General features: G+C 65.3%; 2 protein-coding genes across 2 annotated transcripts; both read right to left on the bottom strand.

The window, feature by feature from the left end:
* Position 1: 1 nt before the first annotated feature.
* On the bottom strand, positions 2-4,571 carry SRPK3 (SRSF protein kinase 3). Its single transcript, XM_064277757.1, has 14 exons — positions 4,400-4,571; positions 4,109-4,217; positions 3,910-3,997; positions 3,618-3,705; positions 3,051-3,157; positions 2,810-2,975; positions 2,680-2,705; positions 1,914-2,043; positions 1,587-1,826; positions 1,411-1,511; positions 950-1,057; positions 809-878; positions 641-733; positions 2-429 (listed from the first exon to the last, which is right to left on the bottom strand). The coding sequence occupies exons 1-14, from the start codon at positions 4,461-4,463 to the stop codon at positions 245-247; spliced, it is 1,575 nt and encodes a 524-aa protein (XP_064133827.1). The 5' UTR covers positions 4,464-4,571; the 3' UTR covers positions 2-244.
* Positions 4,572-5,676: 1,105 nt separating this feature from the next.
* On the bottom strand, positions 5,677-19,057 carry PLXNB3 (plexin B3). The gene is made up of 35 exons (XM_064277754.1): positions 18,535-19,057; positions 16,121-17,161; positions 15,695-15,874; positions 15,017-15,145; positions 14,832-14,932; positions 14,180-14,312; positions 13,893-14,049; positions 13,691-13,799; positions 13,492-13,606; positions 13,240-13,365; positions 13,045-13,161; positions 12,704-12,797; positions 12,450-12,619; positions 12,144-12,295; positions 11,816-11,921; positions 11,378-11,508; positions 10,976-11,152; positions 10,661-10,877; positions 10,339-10,578; positions 10,109-10,270; positions 9,873-10,024; positions 9,646-9,746; positions 9,347-9,570; positions 9,047-9,225; positions 8,806-8,872; positions 8,246-8,567; positions 8,023-8,126; positions 7,844-7,937; positions 7,387-7,565; positions 7,139-7,299; positions 6,849-6,996; positions 6,670-6,734; positions 6,520-6,595; positions 6,345-6,419; positions 5,677-6,225 (listed from the first exon to the last, which is right to left on the bottom strand). The coding sequence occupies exons 1-35, from the start codon at positions 18,592-18,594 to the stop codon at positions 6,121-6,123; spliced, it is 5,769 nt and encodes a 1,922-aa protein (XP_064133824.1). The 5' UTR covers positions 18,595-19,057; the 3' UTR covers positions 5,677-6,120.
* Positions 19,058-19,616: the final 559 nt, after the last annotated feature.

The following is a 19,616-nucleotide window of genomic DNA, read 5'->3' as shown; positions in this document are numbered from 1 at the left end:
GACTTTATTAAGAAAAGAAGCACTGTTGCTCGTCAGAGGACCGTCCATGAAGACTGGGGGCAAAACAGATCCTGAAGGGTGGGCCTGGCCTGTGTGTCTCCCCCGTGCTTGGGGGAGTGAGGGACTCACCCCCAGCAGGGTGGGGAGAGGGCCACTCTGGTGCTGGCGGGGGTGCCCTGCTTCCCTGAAGGCACTGAGAGCTGGGGGTGAGCCTACCGGCCCAAGGGCCCACATCCACGTGGGGCTAGGGATTGAGCCAGGGGTGCTGCAGGCAATCGGCGGCACTGGCCCGCTTCTCCGGGATGTACTCCATCATGGGCAGCAGGAAGGCGCTGAACTGCGTGGCCTGCTCCAGGGGCCACTCATACTTCTCCACGAGCACCTCATACAGGCCCCAGTGCTTGAGGTTGTGGATGTGCCGCAGCTCTCCTGGGGAAGGCAGCCGGCATCAGGCTCTGCCCTTGGGCTGGGCGTTGGGCTGTGGTCCCCGGGTGGGTGTTAGGAGCCACCTCCAGGCCACCAGGCACTCAGGCTGGGCTCCCAGCTGAGCTCTTAGGCTGCCCAGAAAGCCTCAGGCTTCTAGAACCCAGTTTCCCATTTCAGAACCCAAGGTCCCTGCCCCACCCTCCCTGGCCCCTACCTCTTCGGTTGAAGAACTCCCGGGAATAGCGGCCTGAGAGGGCGAACACCGGGGGGATGTCTCCCAGGAGCTCCACAATGTGGGCAATGTGGTCTGTGGGCACAGAGGAGGTTGGGGTGGGCTGGCCACCTGGAGGCTCTGAGGTGAGCCCCGGGCCACCTCACCTACCCTCATCCCGACTGTAGTCTTCCCCAGAGTGGGGCTCGAACAGGTAGTCACCAGTGGCCAGCTCAAAGGCCTGGAATGGGGAGAGGGTGAGGCCACCACAGAGGCCCAGTCAGGAGCCCCCCATCTTACCACCCGCCCTACCATGCAGGCTGTGCTCCAGATGTCAGCTGGGGGGCCATACTCTGCACCAATCAGAACCTCCACGGCCCGGTACTGCCGAGTCTGGATGTCCTCCGTGAAGTGCTTGTGCTGCAGGCAAGGGGAGCTCTGGGGGAAGCTGGGTCTGCCCCCACCCCAGCCTCTGGTGCCCCGACAGAAGTCCCCAAGGCATCATAGCCCTACTTGGGGGCTTGCTCTAAGCCTTAGGGTCCCGGGTATCACAACAGGAATTGGGCTGGTGACCCGAGTTTAAGCGTGGCGGTTACTCAGTGCTGGTTGACCAGGTTGATGAAGGAGCTCACAACTAAACAGAAGAACGGTGTACACTGCAGGCTCCAAGGTCAGGGCCCTGGTTACCCTCCCGTCAGGGCTTCCTGAGAGCAGGGCTGGGCCCACTCCCAGCCAAGGCACTGCACCCCGCTGGGCTACAGGCCTGCTCATACCACCCAGCAGGCGTTGCCCAGATCTGCAATCTTGATCTTGATTTTGTCTGCGTTTTGGGGCTCCAAGGGGTTCACCAGGAGGCTTGAGGCACCGAATGGCGCTGGGGAAGGGAGAGCCGGGAGTGAGCAGGCCCGCCACCCCAGCCTGCAGCCGCCCGTACCCCCAGCCCACTTACTGCTGGGTGAAAGGAGGCCCCCAGTCTCCCGCTGATTGGACGATCCCGAGAGGACGGAGCACGAGGCAGCAGAGAAAAGCGAGCCCGAGAAGCCTGAGGTCTGCGAGCTGGGGCTGAGGCTGCGTGCCCCACCTGGGGCCGGTGACGACGAGGCTGGGGAGGGGCCTGCCCCAGCCCCCCCAGGGTGGCAGCCAGAAGAAGAGGTAGAGCCACTGCCCCCCTCTAGTCTTGAGCTGGTGTCTGGGCACATGGGAGGGAGGTGGGTTGGGAGCCACTTGCCCTGTGGCCCCGTGTCCCAGCACCCTGCCACCCTGGCCGCTTCCTCACCCTCGGCCTGGGCTGCAGCCTCCATGGCCTCCAGCCTCTGCAGGTCCCGCAGCCGCTCCTCCAGCAGCCGCTTCTGCTGCTTTCGTTTGCGCCGCAGCTTCTTCCTCTTGTTCTTGGACAGCTTTCCAGGCTGCCAGCAGAGCCAGGGTCACCCCAGCCAGCCGAGGCCTCTGCCCGTAGCCCACACACTCCCACAAGGGAGAAGGCCTCCAGGCCCCGGGGTCCCATAGGTGCCAGAACAGGGTGCCATTATGGTCCAGCCCACTGCCACCACCCTCCTGCCCACCTGCCCGCCTTGCCCTGGCCCCTCACAATGCCCCCTCTCTCTGGGAGCCAGATGCTCCCCTCTCAGAGGGAAGGTGACTCTGCCACTCGCCACTCTCCGCTCACCCCACCACCTCCTCACAACCCCCTGCCAACCTCAGCTCCTTCCATGTTCCTGTTCCCACTCCTGAGCCCAGCCCCACGCCCGCCACCCAGAGCCGCAGGCACTCATCGGTGGGGAAGGAACTGAACCCGGTATGGTGGGCTGCATTCATGGTTAGGGAAGCCCCGAGGCCTCCTGCTGGAGCAGTGGCGAGCCTAGCACCATCTAGGGCAGTTTGGGACATGAGGCACCTCCGTAGGTATGTGTCACCTTCACCCAGGCTACCCAGCCTTTTGGACATGCTGCTGCAGGTGTGGGGATGGGATAGCGGTATGGCTGAGGTGGCAGACTTGGAGGATGGGGAAATGGAGTGCAGGACAAGAGGGTGCCCCAACTTACCAAGACCTCCGGGGGGGCAGTGCTGACTGGGGTTCAGGAGACCAGCGGGCAGGTGAGGGGAGAGAGAGAAACAGACTCAGGGGGGGCTGAGGCCCCGTGGGCCCACCTCGGCCCGCCAAGCTCTTGGTACCTGTGGAACGGGAGGGCGGCGGGCCCCCTGACTGCTGCCACTCGGTGGCCTCGGTGGCCAGGCGCCTGATGTAGGCGTCCCCCACACACAGCAGGATGTTCTCGGGCTTGATGTCTGTGTGGATGATCTTGCACTTGGTGTGGAGGTAGTCCAGGCCATCCAGCACCTGGGGAGAGCCACACCTGAGTTTTCCTAGCTAGCCGGCCCAGGCCGGGTTAGGGGCCTGGTGGGCAGCACTCACCTGCCTCACGATGCTCTTCACACAGGGCACGGGCAGACCCTGGTAGTTGGACTTGATGATCCACTTGAGGAGCTGGTGGCCCAGGACCTCCAGCACCATGCACACATCTGGGCCTGCGAGTGAAGGGTGGCAGCAGGGTTCTGGCTCAGCCCACCCGCCCAGCTGCTGGGACAGCAGTGAGGCTCGGGGTGGGGCAGCAGGGTAAGCAGACAGCCCCGTTTTCCCTGGGCAGTTCCGGTGGCCACCGTCGCCTGGCATAATTATTTATAGTGTCCCCTGTCACTCTCAGAAGTGTGCCAGTTTGGACAGTACATTCTGTGGTCATCGTAGAGAGAGGGTGCTGGAACAGCCCCCAAGGCAGCCCCACTCCCACGCCCAGGTACGCTCTGCCCTCTGCCACCTTGGTTGCCTACTGAACCCCCCATGGAGTCACGAACTCCCAAAGTGGTGGGCTGTTTCGTAGAACAGCAGCCCTGGGAGGGATAAGCACCATCACACAGATCGGCAGATGGGGGCCCAGGAAGCTAGGAAGGCAGGAGCTGGCCCCTTTGCTACCGTAAAGGATACGGACACCATTAACCCCCGAGATCCTGAAGTCATCAATAAGCTGAACGATGGTCTCTCTTTTGGGGTCGCTGGGGTCGCTGTCCCGCACCTGGAGCAGAAGGCAGGGGGCCACAATGGCTCCGGCCCATCCTCACCAGCGGCCGTCCAGCAGCCCCTGCAGCACCTCTGGCCCCTCTCCCACCAAGGTGGGCCACGCTGTCCCCTCCCTGACACCCCCCAGAGCCCTATACGGGGTCCGGCAGGCCCTGCACCCGCATTGCCTGGCCAGCCACTGCAGGAGGAGGCGCCTCACACATTTCAGGAGCTTGATCTCATCCACAGCTGTCTCTGTGTAATGCCCTGCGCTCTTCACCACTTTCAGGGCCACGAACCGCTTGCGCCTGCGACAAGACCCGCATCAGCTGTGGCTCTGGCCAGCTCTGCAGGGGGCAGCCCGGTGACCCTGAGTGAGCCTGAAGTGCAGGGGTCAGGGAGGCCCATGGGCCACTCACTGGATGTCCCAGCAGAGCCAGACGGTGGAGAAGTGGCCCCAGCCCAGCTTGCGCACCACGTGGTACCGCCCATTGAACAAGTCACCAATCTTCACCGGGTAGTAGCCGCCTGGTGAGGGAGCACATAGATCACGGTGGGCCTGCCTCCCTCCCCTGCCCCCAGGCAGCCCCCCTGCCAGCCCTCTGCCCTCTCAGGCCCAGTTGTGGGCCCCCCAATCTTGGGGCAGCCTCCTGCTCCCGGGGCCTGTCCCGGCCCGGCAGTGGCCACCTTGGAGCCAGCCCAGGCCTCACCCTTGCAGTAGTCCTTAGGGTCTTCCTGCTCCTCGTCGTCGGAGCCCAGAAGCCCCTGCAGCATCCGAGGCACCGGCGCGGCCAGGGCCAACTCAGAGCCCGAGGACTCGGGCCCACAGGAGGCCTGTGAGCTGGGGGCGGGTGACAGTGAGCTCGGAGAAGCTCCAGGGGCCCCGGAGTGCCGGGCCGGGCCCTACCTGCTGCTGCTGCCACTGTCCCCGCCGCCGCCGCCGCCGCCGCCCGCACTGGCGCTCATCCCTGCCGGGACCACAGCTCCGGCGCCCCGGGGCGGCTGCTCCTGTGGGGCCCGGTCACGGCCCCAGCATTTATAGCTTCGGCTGCTGATCTCACCCGCCTTTATAAATAGCCTCCCAGCTGCTCGGCTGCGGGCAAGGTATGCGGGCCGGCGCGGGGAGGGGGCGGTGTGACGCCGGCGGCGCCCCCGGAGCCCAGCCCCCAGGCCCAGCCCCACACAGGAATATAGCAGTGACCCGGCCCCCAGATCAAGCCCCTGTGCTACCTGTGACCCAGCCCTGGCGCTCCAGGACTGCCCTCAGGGCCACTGAGTGGACACACAGCAGCGACCTGGCCCCCAGGCCGAGCCCCACGTGTGGCCATGGCAGCCATTCGGCCCCCAGGCCCAGCCCCCACACTCCAGGGCTGCTGGCGCTCACTCGCAGGACACAACAGAACGTTCTCCAATTCCACTTGGCCCCTCCCATTCCCATCGGAACCCCCTTCTCTGCTTGCCTGTTTGGCCGGTTCCCGCCTTTCCCGCCACTGCCCGTCTCCCTTCCCCATCTGTGATGTAATTGGGGCTCTGGCCGGCCCAGGGGCTGGAGGTCCTCAGTAACCAGCACAGGCATGAGCTGAGACACCTGGTTCCCTGACTAGAGGTGCCTGGGCCAGCTGAGTGGGAGCCCGGCCCCTCACTGTCCCACCGCCATTTCCACGGGAACCAGCCACTCTAGCCCTGCCCTCATGGGGAGCAAGCAAGGCCATGCTGCTTCCAAGCCTGGGAGCAGGGCGGTGACAGCCCTCCGGAGCCTGGGACCACGGGGATGAACTAGGTCCCCAGACCTGCCTGCCACCCCCCATCTGACCACGGCCGAAGCACAGATGGAGGCAGGTGGGGGGCTTTGGGCCAGCCTAGGGGCTCCGCCTGGAGTCTATGGGCAGCAGTGTGGCTTTCTGGCAGATGCTACGGGCACTTCCGCCTTAGAAAGATCACTCCAGATCCTTCAAGCACCCTTCGGAGGGGCAAGGGTGCAGGCTGTCAGGGAGTCAGGGTGAAGCAGAGGGAGCTTGGCCTTGACCGTAGTTATCCAAAAAGGGAGACACTTGGTCCTGCATCCCTCTCTTTCCCTCAGGCAGACCAGGGAAGGCAGCCCCTGGGAAGGCTGAGCTGACTTGTAGGGGGAGGTGGAGGCTGGGCTTTGTCTTGAAAGATGTATTTCTATTTTATTTCCAGATGTGATTCTCCAGCAAGCAAATAAATACAGTGGGCGGGAGAGGTCGGCGGGGAAGAGGTGGGCGGCTATAAATTAGACACACGCCCAAGTGGGAGAGACGCTGGGGGCAGTGCTGCCAGGCACAGCCCCTGGTGTGCACCCCACCCACCCTGTGTGCTCGGCTGGCCCCTCCTCAGTCACTGGCTAGACCCAGGGGTCATAAGGCACTGCCGCGGGGGTCCTGCTGGCTGCTCCCCAGGCCCACGGAGCTCACAGGTGAGTCACTTTGTTCTCCACCAGGGCGGCGATCTGCTGTAGGCGGCAGGCCAGCTGCATCTTCTGGCCCATGGGATCTTCCTCCAGGGCGCTGATGATCTGTCCGGGGAGGGTCGGGGGCCCGCCTGAGGCCTCATTTCAGCAGGGGGCTGCCAGGGCCTCCCTGAGGAATCACCCCTCTGAGCTCCACTGTCCCTCCAGAGTGGTTGGGGTCTCACCTGGTCGTAATACCTGTGGATGTGCTTGTAGAGGTCTTGCAGTGCCTCCAGGCAGTGAGGGGCAGAGGTGTAGCTCTGGGGGCAGCGTGGGGTGGGGGTGAGGCCCCAGCCTGTGGCTCGAGCCCTGAGGCCCACCCCATCTTCCCCCCTTCCCCCCTCCCAGGCTGCACCTCACCCCCGAGAGCTCAGCAAGAGCTGAGTTCATCTCCTGGTAGCTGGCTGGGGAGCTCTCACGAATGTCTGTGTAGTATCTGGGGGAGAGGACAGAGTTAGGGGTGGGCCAGGCCCGTACCCCCAGCCCTTAACTAGCCAGCGGGACACCTACTTCTCCACCATCTGCTTGTAGCGAGGGATCTCCCGAGCATAGAGAAGTTTGTTCACAGGGGAATCCTGTGCCGGGAGGGGAGGCACATGTGAGCTTCTCCCCAGGCCCGCCCGGGCCCACCCCATCCACAGCCCCACGGCCTCTCCTCCTCCAGCCCGCTGGCCCCAGGGTGCCCTCACCCGGCCCACTTTGTGCTCCGAGACGGTGCAGGAGTCGATGAAGGTCTGGGCGATGACGGCAAGGATGGCATCCACATTGTCTGACACCCGCACATCAAAGATGAACTGGGGGTTCTTCAGGGTGTTCACCCAGAACCTCAGCAGCAGGCTGGGGACACAGGCCGGACATGGGCCGTTGCGTGGCCGGCTGGGCCCTCCGGCAGCACACGCCACAGCCAGGGTTCCAGCCCTCATTCCCGTCAGGAGCCATCCTTGTGACCAGGGGACGTGGTGGGGTAAGGCCTGGGCACCTGTTGGTCTTCCAGATGTGCAGCGTGTCAGGGTCGTCGATGCCGTGCTTCTCCGCCAGCTCGTCCAGGAAATCAAACAAGTACCTGACGGCGATGGGCACGGGGCGGTTCACGCTCAGGATGGCCTGGAACGTGTCGTCCACAAACTTCTGCAGTGTGCCCTGCAAGGCAGGCAGGGTTGTCGGGGGTGTGTGGGGCAGGGTAGCGCCAGCTCAGTCGGGACCCCCGCCGGCCTTCTGGCCCCTGACCTTCATGGAGAGCAGGCGGGTGAGGTAGATTTCCGGAATGGCCTTGGCTCGGGCCCGCTCGCGCTCCCGTTCCCGCAGGCTGCTCCGCCGAGGCTTGGTCCCTTCTGGCTCCTCAGTGGCCTTCACCAGGTGCCAGAGGCGGAGTCCACCCTCCTCACTGTCCTCGAGCATGGGTGTGTCTGAAAGCACCAGGACTGGCCTTGCTCTGTCGGCCTGGGTTGCCCGGCCCACTCACCCAGTGAGGAGAGAAAAGGAGGAGAGTGGGGAGAGGAGGGTGGCCGACTAGGGGCCCCAGCTCAGGCCACGTCCTCTCCTGCCCTGGTCCACTACCCTGGGCTTTGGACCCTCCTCCCCGTGTGCAAGGTGGGAGACCCGGGCAAGGCCTGGTTTCAGGGCTTGGGAAGCCCACTGGTGCGTCGTCCCAGGGCAGACAGCATGTCTGGGCTGAAGCACTCACTCTCCCCAGAGGGGCAGCTCTGGACTGGACTCTGGGTGATGGTGCCTATGTGGTGCAGCTGGGGGATGAGCCCCACCGTGGCTCCATCCGGGACCTGGCAGGGAGGGGGCAGAGGCCCAGTCACTGTCACTGGCTGACCCCTGAGGCAGGGCCGGATCTCTAGCCCCCACCCTGCCCACCTTGTAGTGCTGTAGGGTGTTGAGTCTCTTCCAGTGGTTCTGGGTCACCGAGGTCAGGTCCTCATCAGACAGAGTGAGGTGACCAGCCATGCCTGAGCGCCACTCTGGGGGGACACAGGGAAACCAGTCGGCCCCCAGTCTGTTCCCAGAGTCCCCTATTCTCGGCAAGGCAGAGCAGAGCGTCTGCAGATGGGAAGGGCCCAGGTGGGGCAGGCCCTCTCACCGAGGTCTAGGGTGTGCACAGAGGGCCTCTGGGAGAAGGGGGTGCCCTTGTAGACCTGGTCCAACACCTTCTCCTTGACCTGGGTGATAGTGTCGGTGTCGAGCACCCGGGCTGGCACACACTGCCCGCTGCTGGTCCCTGCCATCCTGCTGGTGCCTGCCAGCACCATGAGCGTCAGGGGCCGGAACTCCACGTCCTCCCTCAGCAGGCGGCTGTCGTTCAGGGTGCGCTTGGCCTTGCCCGTCACGGCGTCCACAGGGCCCTTGTCCACCTGGTACTTGATGGCCCGAAAGAGCATGTACAGCGGCTCTCCAGCCACCTCCTGTGATCATCAGGACAGGCTCAATGCACACGAAGAGGCTCAGCTCCGGCCTTTCCTGGCCTTCGCTCTCGTCTAGCCCCCGGTACAGGGTTCGAGGCCCTTCCTCTCCTGTTGCTGTGCCCTCCCGGTGCCCCTGAGGCAGGGAGAGAGCTCTCATCCTCAGCCTGCCCTGAGGCCCCACCCTGACCAAGCCCCTGTGTGGGAACAAGGATGGCTGCAGGCGGGCGGCACTCCTCACCCTCAGGAAGGCGTATAGACAGATGGACAGCCAGTTAGTGAGCAGCTTCTCCACCATGCTCTCCGTCCTGCAGGGATTAGGCCTCAGCTCGGGGGGCTACAGGCCCATCCTGCTCTGCCCGTGCCCCCTCCCCACGGGCTGAGGCGGGCCCCCACCCGAGTGCCCCCTCTCTTCTGGCACTCAGGGGCTTCCCTCGGAGCCTACCTCCTGTGGCCCCTGGCCCACCCATTCCGAGGCCCACCTGCGCAGCATGAGCTTGGGGTTCTTGTCCACATAATGGGCGGCCAGGTCGCCGAGCAGGGTCTTCAGGATGTCGGTCAGGTACTCCAGCTTGCCATGCAGCGCAAGGGACAGCAGGGAGGCCACGTGGCAGCGGTCACGCTGGGAGAAGCTGGGCTGCTCCTCCAGCGTGTGGATGAGCTAGGTGGGGGGCCGGTGCTCACTGGGGGAAGGCCCGTGCCCCGCGCCCACCCCAGCACTCACTTCTGTCCCCAGCCCCGCCACCCTCCCCAGCCAGCACCCGAGCCTAGGCAGCCCTCACTGTGAGGAGGAAGAGTCTGCTGTTGAGCAGGTGGGAGAGCTGCGTGAGGCCCTGGCGCACAGTGGCGTGGCGGGCCTCTTCCTCAGGCCCGTTGGGCCAGGGCTGCAGCGGGCAGCCGCCATGGCCGGGGAAGAAGACGCGCTCCGCGTACGTGTGGTAGTCCAGGAAGGGGATGCCGCTGGCCTCCAGGTCGCTACTGAGGTCGGTCATCTCGGTCATCAGGTCTGCAGGCGGGGAGCTGGTGAGGGCCAGGGTGGGCCCAGGCCAGGTGGTCCCTTGCTGTCCCCTCACGCCCGCACCTGTGAACTCCTTGCGGCACTGGTCGCCCACGCTGATCTCCAGGTTCTCCAGCTGCACCAGCACCTTCTGGTAGTCTCGCAAGGCCTGCTTGCTCTTGTGCCTGGAGTCCAGGGCCAGGGTCAGCTGTAGGTCGGGGCCGCCAGCCCACCCAGCCCAGCCTAGGCGGGGAGCCGCCCTTTCCTTAGGGCAGAGGGCTGAGGGGACGTGGGGTGGGCTGGTGCCTCACCTGTACATGAGGGTGAGCAGGAGCACGGCAGCAGTCAGCAGGGCGGCGCCCAGCCCCAGGCCCACTTGGGCTTCCACGGGGAAGGTGGCCAGCGCAGGCTCTGCCTCATACTGCACGGGGCCCAGTGCCAGCCGCACGTTGCCCATGTGCACCTGTGGGTGGGCGGGGGGCTTGAGCTCGGCCCTGGGTGCTGGCCGCCTGCTGCCCACCGCCCACCACCCAGCCCGCGGCCTCACCACGAACTGGGGCAGGCTGCCAGAGCTGTTGCTGGGCTGCGGGGCCTGCAGGGGTGGCTCACAGTAGAGGTGGGTGAGGGTGAGCGTTTTCACCAGGCACTCCCCGTCTCCGATGAGCACACGCACCTCCTCCTTGCTGATACCCAGGTTGAGGCCCTCACCCTGGGGGACAGAGCACAGGCCTGAGCTGGGTCCCTGCCTCTCCCGCCCGAGGCCCGAGCGTCCCTCACCTCCACATCGAGCACGTTGCCTGGCTTGAGACGGTAGGGGCGGATGGGGCCATCGCGGCTGAGGGGCGCCAGGCGGGGGTTGGGCTGGTAGAGGAAGGCCCGGCCCCCACTGGCCCTGGCAAAGTCCACGTGCACATTGTCCAGGGTGAAGAAGACCCGGCGTGGGCGGGCGCCATCAGGCACAGCGGGGCTCAGGCACAGGAGGAGGCTGGACGAGTTGATGGAGCAGACCGTGGAGCACTGTGGGAGGCAGCCAGGGCAGGCACAGTATGTCAGTTGGGGCACCCTCCCTCTCCCCTCCCCACCGGCAACAGGGGCTCACCTGCAGCAAGCCCCCATCAAGCCGGACACAAGCCTGGGGGTCTGCAGCAGGGACCCCACAGCTCCGCCTTGGGTCTGGGTCCTGGGGCTGGGCCAGGCTGGGCTCAGGCCAGGCCAGTGTGACCCCCTCCGGGCCCTCGGCCTCCAGCCACACCGACAGCAGGGGCCGCCGCACAACGTCCAGGCCTGAGCCCCTGACACGGATCAGCCGCCCGCCCCTGCACCAGGACAACAGAGGGTGGGCATTGGGCAGGGGCGGGGGGGGGGGGCCGGCCCCTGCCTCAGGTGGTCCAGGGTCGGCGGCCTGGCTTCTCACCCCCGGAAGCTGACACTGGGCTCCGCTGCCAGAAGCTGGGGGTTGGCCGTGTAGAGGAAGGGGCTGGACAGCAGCGTGCGCTGGGCCTGGCCGAAGACAACTTGAACGATTGCTTTTCCTGGGGCTGCCTGGGGCATGGTGCGGCACGTGATAGTCTCAGGACACACGGGCTCTCGGCTGCGGGTGTGGGTAGGGGGTTGTCCTCTTGGGCTGTGGCCTAGCGCTGTCCCCACACGGGAGGCCCCTTTGCCTTCCTCAAGGAGACCAGTGGGGTGGGCGCCAGGGTCATTCTCTGCGAATTGGAAGGGGGCCTTCGGGAGTCCCGAGTCCGCCCACTCCACTGTACAGAAAGGAACACTGAGGCCTACAGAGAGTGGTGGGCCAGCAGGGCCAGGTACTCACATGGGACAAGGCTGACCTCCCACGAACGCACTGATGTTGCCCCCTGTCTGGAGGTGCTGCCCACGGATGGTGAGCTGGGTGCCCCCTGCCTGGGGGCCCCACAGGGGACTCAGGCTCAGTAGGACCGGGTCCTGGGGAACAGGGTGGGCTGGGGTAGGCCTGGCAGCCTGACCTGGTGCCTCCTCACCTCTCAGGCCCCATCCCCACTGCCCTTGGGCTGTAAGAGCTTTGTCCCCTGGGCCCCAGCCGACCACGCCCTCTATCCAGAGCACCGTGCTAACCACCTCTGCACCCACTGCTTCTGCTCTGGGCTTCCCACGCTTCGTGACCCCTCCCAGACAGGCAGCCAGAGGCCTGCTACCTCAGGTCAAGTTCACAGCGCTCACTTAGATGCCCACCCACCCTCCTGCATCTGGACCAGGTCCAGTGGGCACTGACCTGGTAAGTGAAGTGCTGGGTGGAGATGCCCGGTGGCCGACCCTTAATGGCCACTTGAACTGGCCCCACGGTGCCGTTGGGGGCGGGAGACGTCACACACACAATTCTGAGGAGTGGAGGCCAGGGACATGCGTCTGGCCAGGTGGAGCTCCCTGGATCCCTGGCCAGGGCCACTCAGCCCCTGCTCCGAGCCTGCCCACCCCCTCACCCTCCCCGCTGCCAGCTCCTCCCCCCTCTGCTGACTAGCTTTGCGCCCTCGCTTCTGCACCAGGGCCCCATGCTTTTTGGCCGAAAGCTTCCTTTCTTCCGGGGTGGCCTGGCGCCTCACCGAGCAGAGATCCGGTACAGAGCTGGGTCAGCGCTGCAGGGCCGGCCAGCCACCCTCACAGCGTCCCGCACATCGGCGAAGTCCCGGCCCAGGTTCGAGCCTAGGATGGTGAGGGCCAGGCCTCCCTCTGGGGGACCAGTCCGGGGCTCAATCTGTATCCGGGAGGAATGGAAGACGGCGTGCTGCAACCACAGCCCTGCTCAGCCGTGAGGCTCAGGGATCTGGGGCAGCTGAGGCTAGGACAGTGGCAGGGGGCATGGGGAAGGGAGGGACTATGGGGGTGGCTCAGCCTGCCGGGGTGCTCACCGAGAAAATGCTAGGCCGAGGGCAGAGCTGCAGGGCAGCCCCGGGCGGGCACAGGGGCCCATAGCGACAGGCTGGCTGGCTGTGGCGGCACCACAGGCAGCCCAGGCTCCCGTTGGCTGCCTGGCAGTGGCTGCAGTCGGGGTGGCCCACAGCGCAGTCATACAGGGTCACTAGGGAAGATCAGGCAGCGATGAGGTCCCTCTCTTCGTCTGCAGGCCCTGCCCACCCCCCCCCCCCGCTCGCCCCCAGCTCACCATGAAGAAGGTCTGCGTTGTCCAGGCGCTGGGTCTCGCCCCGGGTGACATAGATGGGCACCCGGAGCTCCCGCTGGGAGGTTGAGGGGTGGAACTGTGGGAGGAGGCCTGGGTCAAGTCCTGGGCCCACTCGGCACCCTAACCCTTCCTCCTCCAGGATACCCCCAGAATGGGCATGATCGTTCAGGGCCCAGGGTTAAGGCGAGGGCCTGTGTCCCCGCTACGTGTCCAAGGCCCGGCACAGAGCAGGCGCTCTTGAGTGAGGGCAGATGATGAGATGGGGGCCTGTCCCAGGGCTTTGGGAGGTGCCTGTGGCTGTGAGGTGGTGGGGCAGCTGCCACCTGCTGGGCCTGGCAGTAGATAAGGCTCCCATCCCCAGCAGTCTCTTCCAGGGAGGCGGGCAGCCTCCGAAGCTCTCCCGGCAGCTCCAGCCAGCAGTGGTAGGAGGCAGGCAGGCCCTAGGGTGGGACATGATCAGGGCCTTGGACATTGGCACACCCACCCACCCCATCGCTGCCCCCCGCCCACCCACTCACTCGAAAATGGTGAAGGTTCCGCACACGCAGCACCAAGCGACTCTCCCAGCCCACGGGCACCAGCAGGGGACCAGCCAGGCCCTCAACCTGAGGGCAGGCCTCAGGGCCTCGCTCCTGGACGTCCACCTGGGGAAATGAGACCCCATAGCCCTTCAGAACTCGAGGGGCCTGGACAGGGTGTGGGGAGAAGCAGCCCACTTTTGCCTTGTGGTGCCTACAATGGGAAAGGCAGAGTCTGACAGCCCCACCCACCTCCTGGGCGCTGTAGATGGTCCTCTCGCCATCGGGGCAGTGCTCCTCAAGCACACACTGGCTGCTCTGGGGGCACCAGTGGCACCGCCATAGGCTGCCCACGCAAGCGCGGCACCTGGAGGGGCAGGGAGGCGGCTCAGGCCGGGTGCATTGGGGGCCGTCTGCCTCCACCCAGCAGGAGCCCAGCTTCGGAACTCACGGGGCGGCCATGTCCAAGGCCTGGACAGCGCTGCAGTCATAGAAGGAGAAGTTGGCAGCAGCCACAACCACATCCTCAAACATCAAGGTCAGGAGCAGGGTGACATGGTCTGGGAGGGGACAGGGGTGGCGGGGTGGGTCTGGGGGACCTCCTGCCTCCAGCTCCTGCCTGGGCCCCCTGCCCTGGCCCCAGAGCCCCTCACCTGTGCCTGGAGGGTTAAGTGGCACCTGGTCATGGGGAGGGGTGACACAGGTCACATGGGGCCCTTCCACGTGAGCCAAGCTGTCATAGTCTCCAAAGGCACAGTGGAAGTACTCGTCCAGGGCCAGGGCAGGCAGCCGGGGGACAGAGAGGGTAACCTGGGGACACGTGGGAGAGAACCAGAGCAGGCAGCAGTTCTGCAGGCCACCTGGCTGAGGAAGGCGAGGCAGGCCAGTGCTGGGGGCGGAAGCAGAGCAGGGAGGCAGTGCCACAGAGGCTGTGTCCTACCTGGCCCTGCTCCTGGCGGGGGTGCTGGGCCGGCAGCAGGGCCTGGATGTGTGGACAATGGCTCCCCTCTTCATAGCTCCACAGCCACTGGTTCGGCTGAGCTGCCCGCTCACACTGGCCCTTCCGGGTACACCTGGTGGGCAGGGGCCCACTGGATTACTGTGGGGTCTTGGGGACCTCTGGTCCTCATCACCCAGCCCACCTAGATGGCCCAGCTGGAGACAGTGAGGAAGGTGGCCAAGCACAGGGTGCTTTAGGGTCAAGGTGCCGGCTTTGGCCTTGACTTTGAGTGAGAGGGAAGCTACTGGAGGGTTGGAGGCAGGGGGAGGATGTAGGTCGGAAGTATGGTTGTGATCAGGGATTCCTCGGGTTTCTGTGTGGAGCATGGGCTGGAGGAGACTGGGGAAGATGAGGACACCAGGAGAGGGGACAGAGGCCTGGCCTGGGATAGGGCTGGGGAAGGAAATGTGAGCAGGTTGGGCGTGTCGAGAAGGGGGTGCTAGCCATCTTGTTGGCCAGTGAGACGGGGCAGGAGGGGGAGTTTGGTGATGACACCGCAGTCCCCCTCCTCCAGCCTAGAGCCACCTCCAGGTTCAGCCTGGGCTGGGCAGCAGCTGGGGCTCCCAGCCCACACCGCCAGGGCGGCGCTTACCTGCCCTGAAGGATACACCAGCCGCAGAGTGGGTCCCGGGCCTGCAGGCAGCTGGTGCAGTCAGGGAACTGGGGGCAGGCTGCCACGGGCACCCGATCCACCTGCGTGGGCAGCAGGGCGAGAGAGGCTGTGAGCATGGCACCCCGGGCCACATGTGCCCAGCCCCTGCCCTTGGTGGTCCTCACCTGCTGGGCAGTCAGGACATAGAGGTGGCTGCCACTGCTGTCCACCAGCAGGTCAGGACTGATGGCCGAGCCTGGGGGACCCACTTGCTGGGAGTAGTACACCTGGCCCTGGGAGTTGCTGAGAAAGACCTGGGGCGGGGGGGCGGGGACGCGAGGGTGGGGCTGGGCCACCAGCTGAAGCCCTGAGTCCAGGCCAACTCTCCAGGTTGGTGCTTGTTGGCAAGAACATACCTGCCCTATACACAAACACGTCCGGGGAACACCTGCCCGCCCCACCCCCCATGCCTATTTCCTTTCCCACCTGACTAGGGAGACCGTTCCATGCCACCAAGGGTCCAGCCAGCATCACCAGGCCTGGGACAGCCTCTCCAGGGAGCCACAAAACCCCCCAGATGAGGCCCTTCACCAGCAGGGCCTGTTCTGCCAGATGCTCTGAGGACCAGGTCCCACCCTAGCCCTGCCCCATGGGCTGGCACTGTCGGCTAGAGAAGGCAGGGCCACCACGGGAAGGCTCCCAGGGCAGCCATCCTAAGCATCTGGGAGCCAGCACAGGAGGTGGCACAGGGCCAGTTGTCAGCATGTGGTGCAGCCTTCAGCCAGCGGGACTCAGGCCAAGAGGTGGAGGGCTGCCGGGAGCTTCCCTGACCGCTTAGGGCCCCTCCCCCAACAGGCCCTTACCTTATGCAGCTGGCCCTGGGTGTCCCCCAGGAAGGCCATCATGTGCCCATCCACCTGGAGGGCAGCCACGGCGCTGATGGGCTGCTTGAGTAGCAGTAGAGGTTCAGCCTCCAGAGGGCGGCGGCCGGCAATAGGGCTGGGGGTGTGCTCATCACCGCAGGGGTATGACTCCGGGGAGTCCTGGGGGCAAGAGAGACCGACAGTATGATGCAGTTGCATGACAGGGAGAGGGAAATGGAGGGGGCAGGGGTTTGGCCAAAGGCTCGCCAGGTGGGAGACCAGCCAGTGCCTCCTCACTGGCCCATGGTCATGTTCACGCAGGGCTGCCCCCTCCACCTGCGCTGGGACCCACAGACCTGTTGTCGGGGTGGGGGGGGGGGACAGACAGGAGTTAGGGTGGGCCGATGGGGGTGAGGGGCCACTCACAGGGGGTAGGGTGACACAGCGTGATGTCACACCATACTCGACGATGGCTTCCTCTGAGCCACTGGGGCCCCTGCCAGCTGTCGTGTAGCAGAGCCGCCGGGCCTCCTCCATGCTCCCGTCCAGCTGGGCCAAGGGAAAGGCACACAGGGCGGCCCTCGCCCCCCTTGAGCCAGCAGCAAATGCTCCCAGCAGGGTGCCCGGGGCAAGGAAGGCAGCCTGGATGAGGCCCTGGCCGCGGCAAACCAGGGGCACCTCCACGTAAGAGTAGAGGTTGGTGTCACCCAGACAGACACGGGCCACGTAGGAGCGGTACTCAGCCTGAGCCCGGGCCCCGCGGCGGCGGAAGACGAAGTAGGCAGACCGGGCATCAGCAAAGGCACCCACATAACTATTGTTGTAGTCAGAGAAGTCGCCCACCACGAGGCGGCCCAAGCCTTCGCTGGAGAAGGGCTGGGGCCCAGCCAGCTGGCGCACGGTCAGCGGAGGGACCCCGCCCGACAGCTTGCCCGCCAGGCCCCTGGCCACTAGCAGAAGGTCTCGCCCTGGCACGGGCACCACCAGGCCCACTGTGGCCACTCCGGGAGCATTGGCGGCCACAAATTGTCCGTCACCAGGGTCCTCGGCCTGGTACAGCAGCTCAGCCACATCCCCCAGGCGCCGCTTCTCGCACACGCCCTGCCGCACCTGCCCACAGGCCACCAACTCCTGGGCCCGGCTGCTCACCAGCAGTAGCTGGTTGGCATTGTCAGTGAGCCGGGCCTGTGGGCACTCGGCCGGGTCTCGGAAGGGCACGCAGTCGGGGCTGTCGAGGACAGGGCCGGTGACAGCCATGGCCTCCAGCTGCAGTTCAGGGCTGAGCTGGAAGAGGCGGTTCACAGCACCCACATAGAGGGAGCCCGGGCCTGGCGCAAGCGCCAAGTGATTGAAGGTGGTGTTGGGTGCAGAGAATCGGTGAGCCCCGGTTAGAGGCAGTGGTGGCGGCGGCAGCAGCAGCAGCAGGAGGTGGAGACAAAAGGGAGGCCGGAGGGCCATCACGGGGGCCTGGGGGAGAGCCAGCAATGAGGCCTGGTGGGAGGGAGTCAGCAGCCCCCCTCCCCAAGGAGGCATGAGTCGGCATGGAAAGGGCCAAGACAGGGTAAGACAGAGAGGGCCGGGGGCAGACACACCAGGGTAGGGACAGAAGCAGAGAGGGGTGGGGAGAGGGGGGCAGAGGAAGAGGCAAGGAGGAAGGACAGAGACAGGGAGGGAGGGAGAGAAGGACAAAGGGGTGGACAGAGAGGGGGACAAAGAAAAAGAAGGACAGAGAGAGCGTAGAGAGGGACAGAAAGAGTAAAGAAAAAAGGCAGAGGGATAAAAAAGGAGAGAGGGAGACAAGAGACAGAGGAGGAGAGTCTGAGGAGGGATAAAGAGTGTCCAAGAGACGGAGAAAGAGGAGGGGCTCTGAGGGCTAGAGGGGCAGGGGAGGGGAGAGAGGGAGAGCTATCCTGGCCAGCCTGAGGCAGTGGGCAGTGGATGGGAGACAGGGAGGCAGAGGGGTTGGGATGGCCTGGGTGAGGGGGAATGTGGTGGAGAGGAGAGAAGCCATGGGCTCATGTCAGAGAGCTGGGGGAAACTAAAGCGGATGGGTGGTGGTCAGGGGCAGTGGGGACATAACAAGGTCACACTCAGAAGCCCAAGATGGAGCTGGGGGTGGTCAGGGCTGAGCTGGGAGAGAGCTGAGACTAGCAGAGGTGGGGCCAGGGGCTGAGGGGAGGCACCAGAGGCCCTAGCTGTGGGAGTGTTGACCAGGAGGGGTGTGAGAGGAAGAGAGAAGGAAAGAGCACTTGAAGAGACAGGGAGAGGGAGGGGGAGAAAGGCACCCCTCCCCTTCCCCCACCCCTGCAAGAAGCCCAGACCCCAAGAGATGGCTCCTATGGGCCTGCTGGGTGCCCCAGGCCAAGGATCTGAGCACAGGTCCTGCTGCAAACCCCCTGCCCACCCCCAGCCCTGAGCAAGGCCCATGACCCCCAGCCACAGGCAGATGGGCCCCAGCTGGCTGCCTGGGGGACTGGCTGAGGGAGACACACAAAACAGGAGACAGGCTTCAGGCCGACGCTGGGGCCTCCCTCCTCCTGACCCCCTACAGCTGGGGTGTGGGCACATGGCAGCAGGGATGGCAGTCAACCAGTGGGCACACGGCCTGCATCCCTTTCTGCCCTGGGGCAGGCCCCCAGCCCCTTATCTCAGGAACACAGACAGGGAGGCCCAGGCTGCTTGAGCATGGCATTTCCGCTTGCCTGGCCTATCTCCCGCAGTGTCTGCACCCAGGAAGTACAGGGGGTGGGGCCGTGAGGCCTGGGCCCCAGCCTGTGCCATTCTACCACTCCTGCTCCCTCCCAGGGACATCTTTGAGGACGAGGGTTCCAGACACTTACCACTATGAAACTGTGCAGCCGAGGGGTCTTCCAAGTAGCACGGGACCATGGAAGGCACATCTCATCAGTTCAGCTGCCTCAGGGCAGTGGTGCCAGGCACAAGATGGCTGTGGGGGGCATTGTCCCGAGTGGGAGGGAGGCAGAGACTCGGCCCCATTCCTGCCAGGCCCGGGGGAGGAGGGCGGCCGGGGGCGAGGGCCTGACGGCCGGGCTCAGCCACAGCTGGCAGCTTTGTCAATAGTGGCCGGGGCCAAGGCAGCCCTGCCTCCACCCCAACAATGTTCCCTCTGTCCTGACTCCCAGGCCCAGGAGCCCGTTATCTGGTGCTCTTACCCCCCTGGAGTGTTCTGGGTAGGGGGCTCCCCATCACTCCCCACCCCAGGGAGACACCTACTGGGATGTGGGGACAAGGGGAGCAGGGTGTCCTCCATCCAGAGAAATGAGGCTGTGTCCTCCGAGCACCCCCAGCGTGCCCCTCCCGTGCCCCTCAGCTAGGAGTCCAGCCTGCCCCTGTCCCTTTGCAGGGGTCAGGATGGGCCACACAGCCCCTTGGGAGGGCCAGAGGCACCAAGCCCTTGAAATGCCAGTGTCAGCCTTGGTAGCCTTGGTCCCTGGCTGAAGTGCCAGTCCTGGCTTCAATGGGCTCCTTTGTCCAGGCTGGGGGCAGGGGAGATGCTGACAAAGGCAGCAGCCCATAGAGAAGACCTCTCCTCCCCACCCCTCTGCCACTGCCCAGGATAAGACTGACCAGAGAGCAAGCCACTGGGCTGTCCCCCCTCCAGCCCCACCCCCAGGGGCAGGCAAAGTCCTGCCAGGTGGGCAGTGGCAGCCAGCAGAGAGGGATCTGAGGCAGAGGCCTCACAGTTTGGGGGATGGGGAAGCCACTGCAGACCCAGCCCTTAGCTTCAGGCCTGACAACTGACTGCCCCTGCCCACCTGCCCCCAAGGGAAGCACCTTCTGCAATGGGCCTAGGCCCGTGCCAGGGATCTGGGCAGAGGTGCCCACACCAGGGGAAAGGAAGGAGGGGGTGGTGGCCCAGCCGGCTCCCTCCCAACTTCCAAGGCACCATCAGCACATCCAG

This window comes from Loxodonta africana, chromosome X, assembly GCF_030014295.1.
Source record: "Loxodonta africana isolate mLoxAfr1 chromosome X, mLoxAfr1.hap2, whole genome shotgun sequence".
Classification (NCBI taxonomy): Eukaryota; Metazoa; Chordata; class Mammalia; order Proboscidea; family Elephantidae; genus Loxodonta; species Loxodonta africana.
Note: the sequence above shows the minus strand (reverse complement) of the source record. Positions and strands in the feature narration are given on the sequence as shown.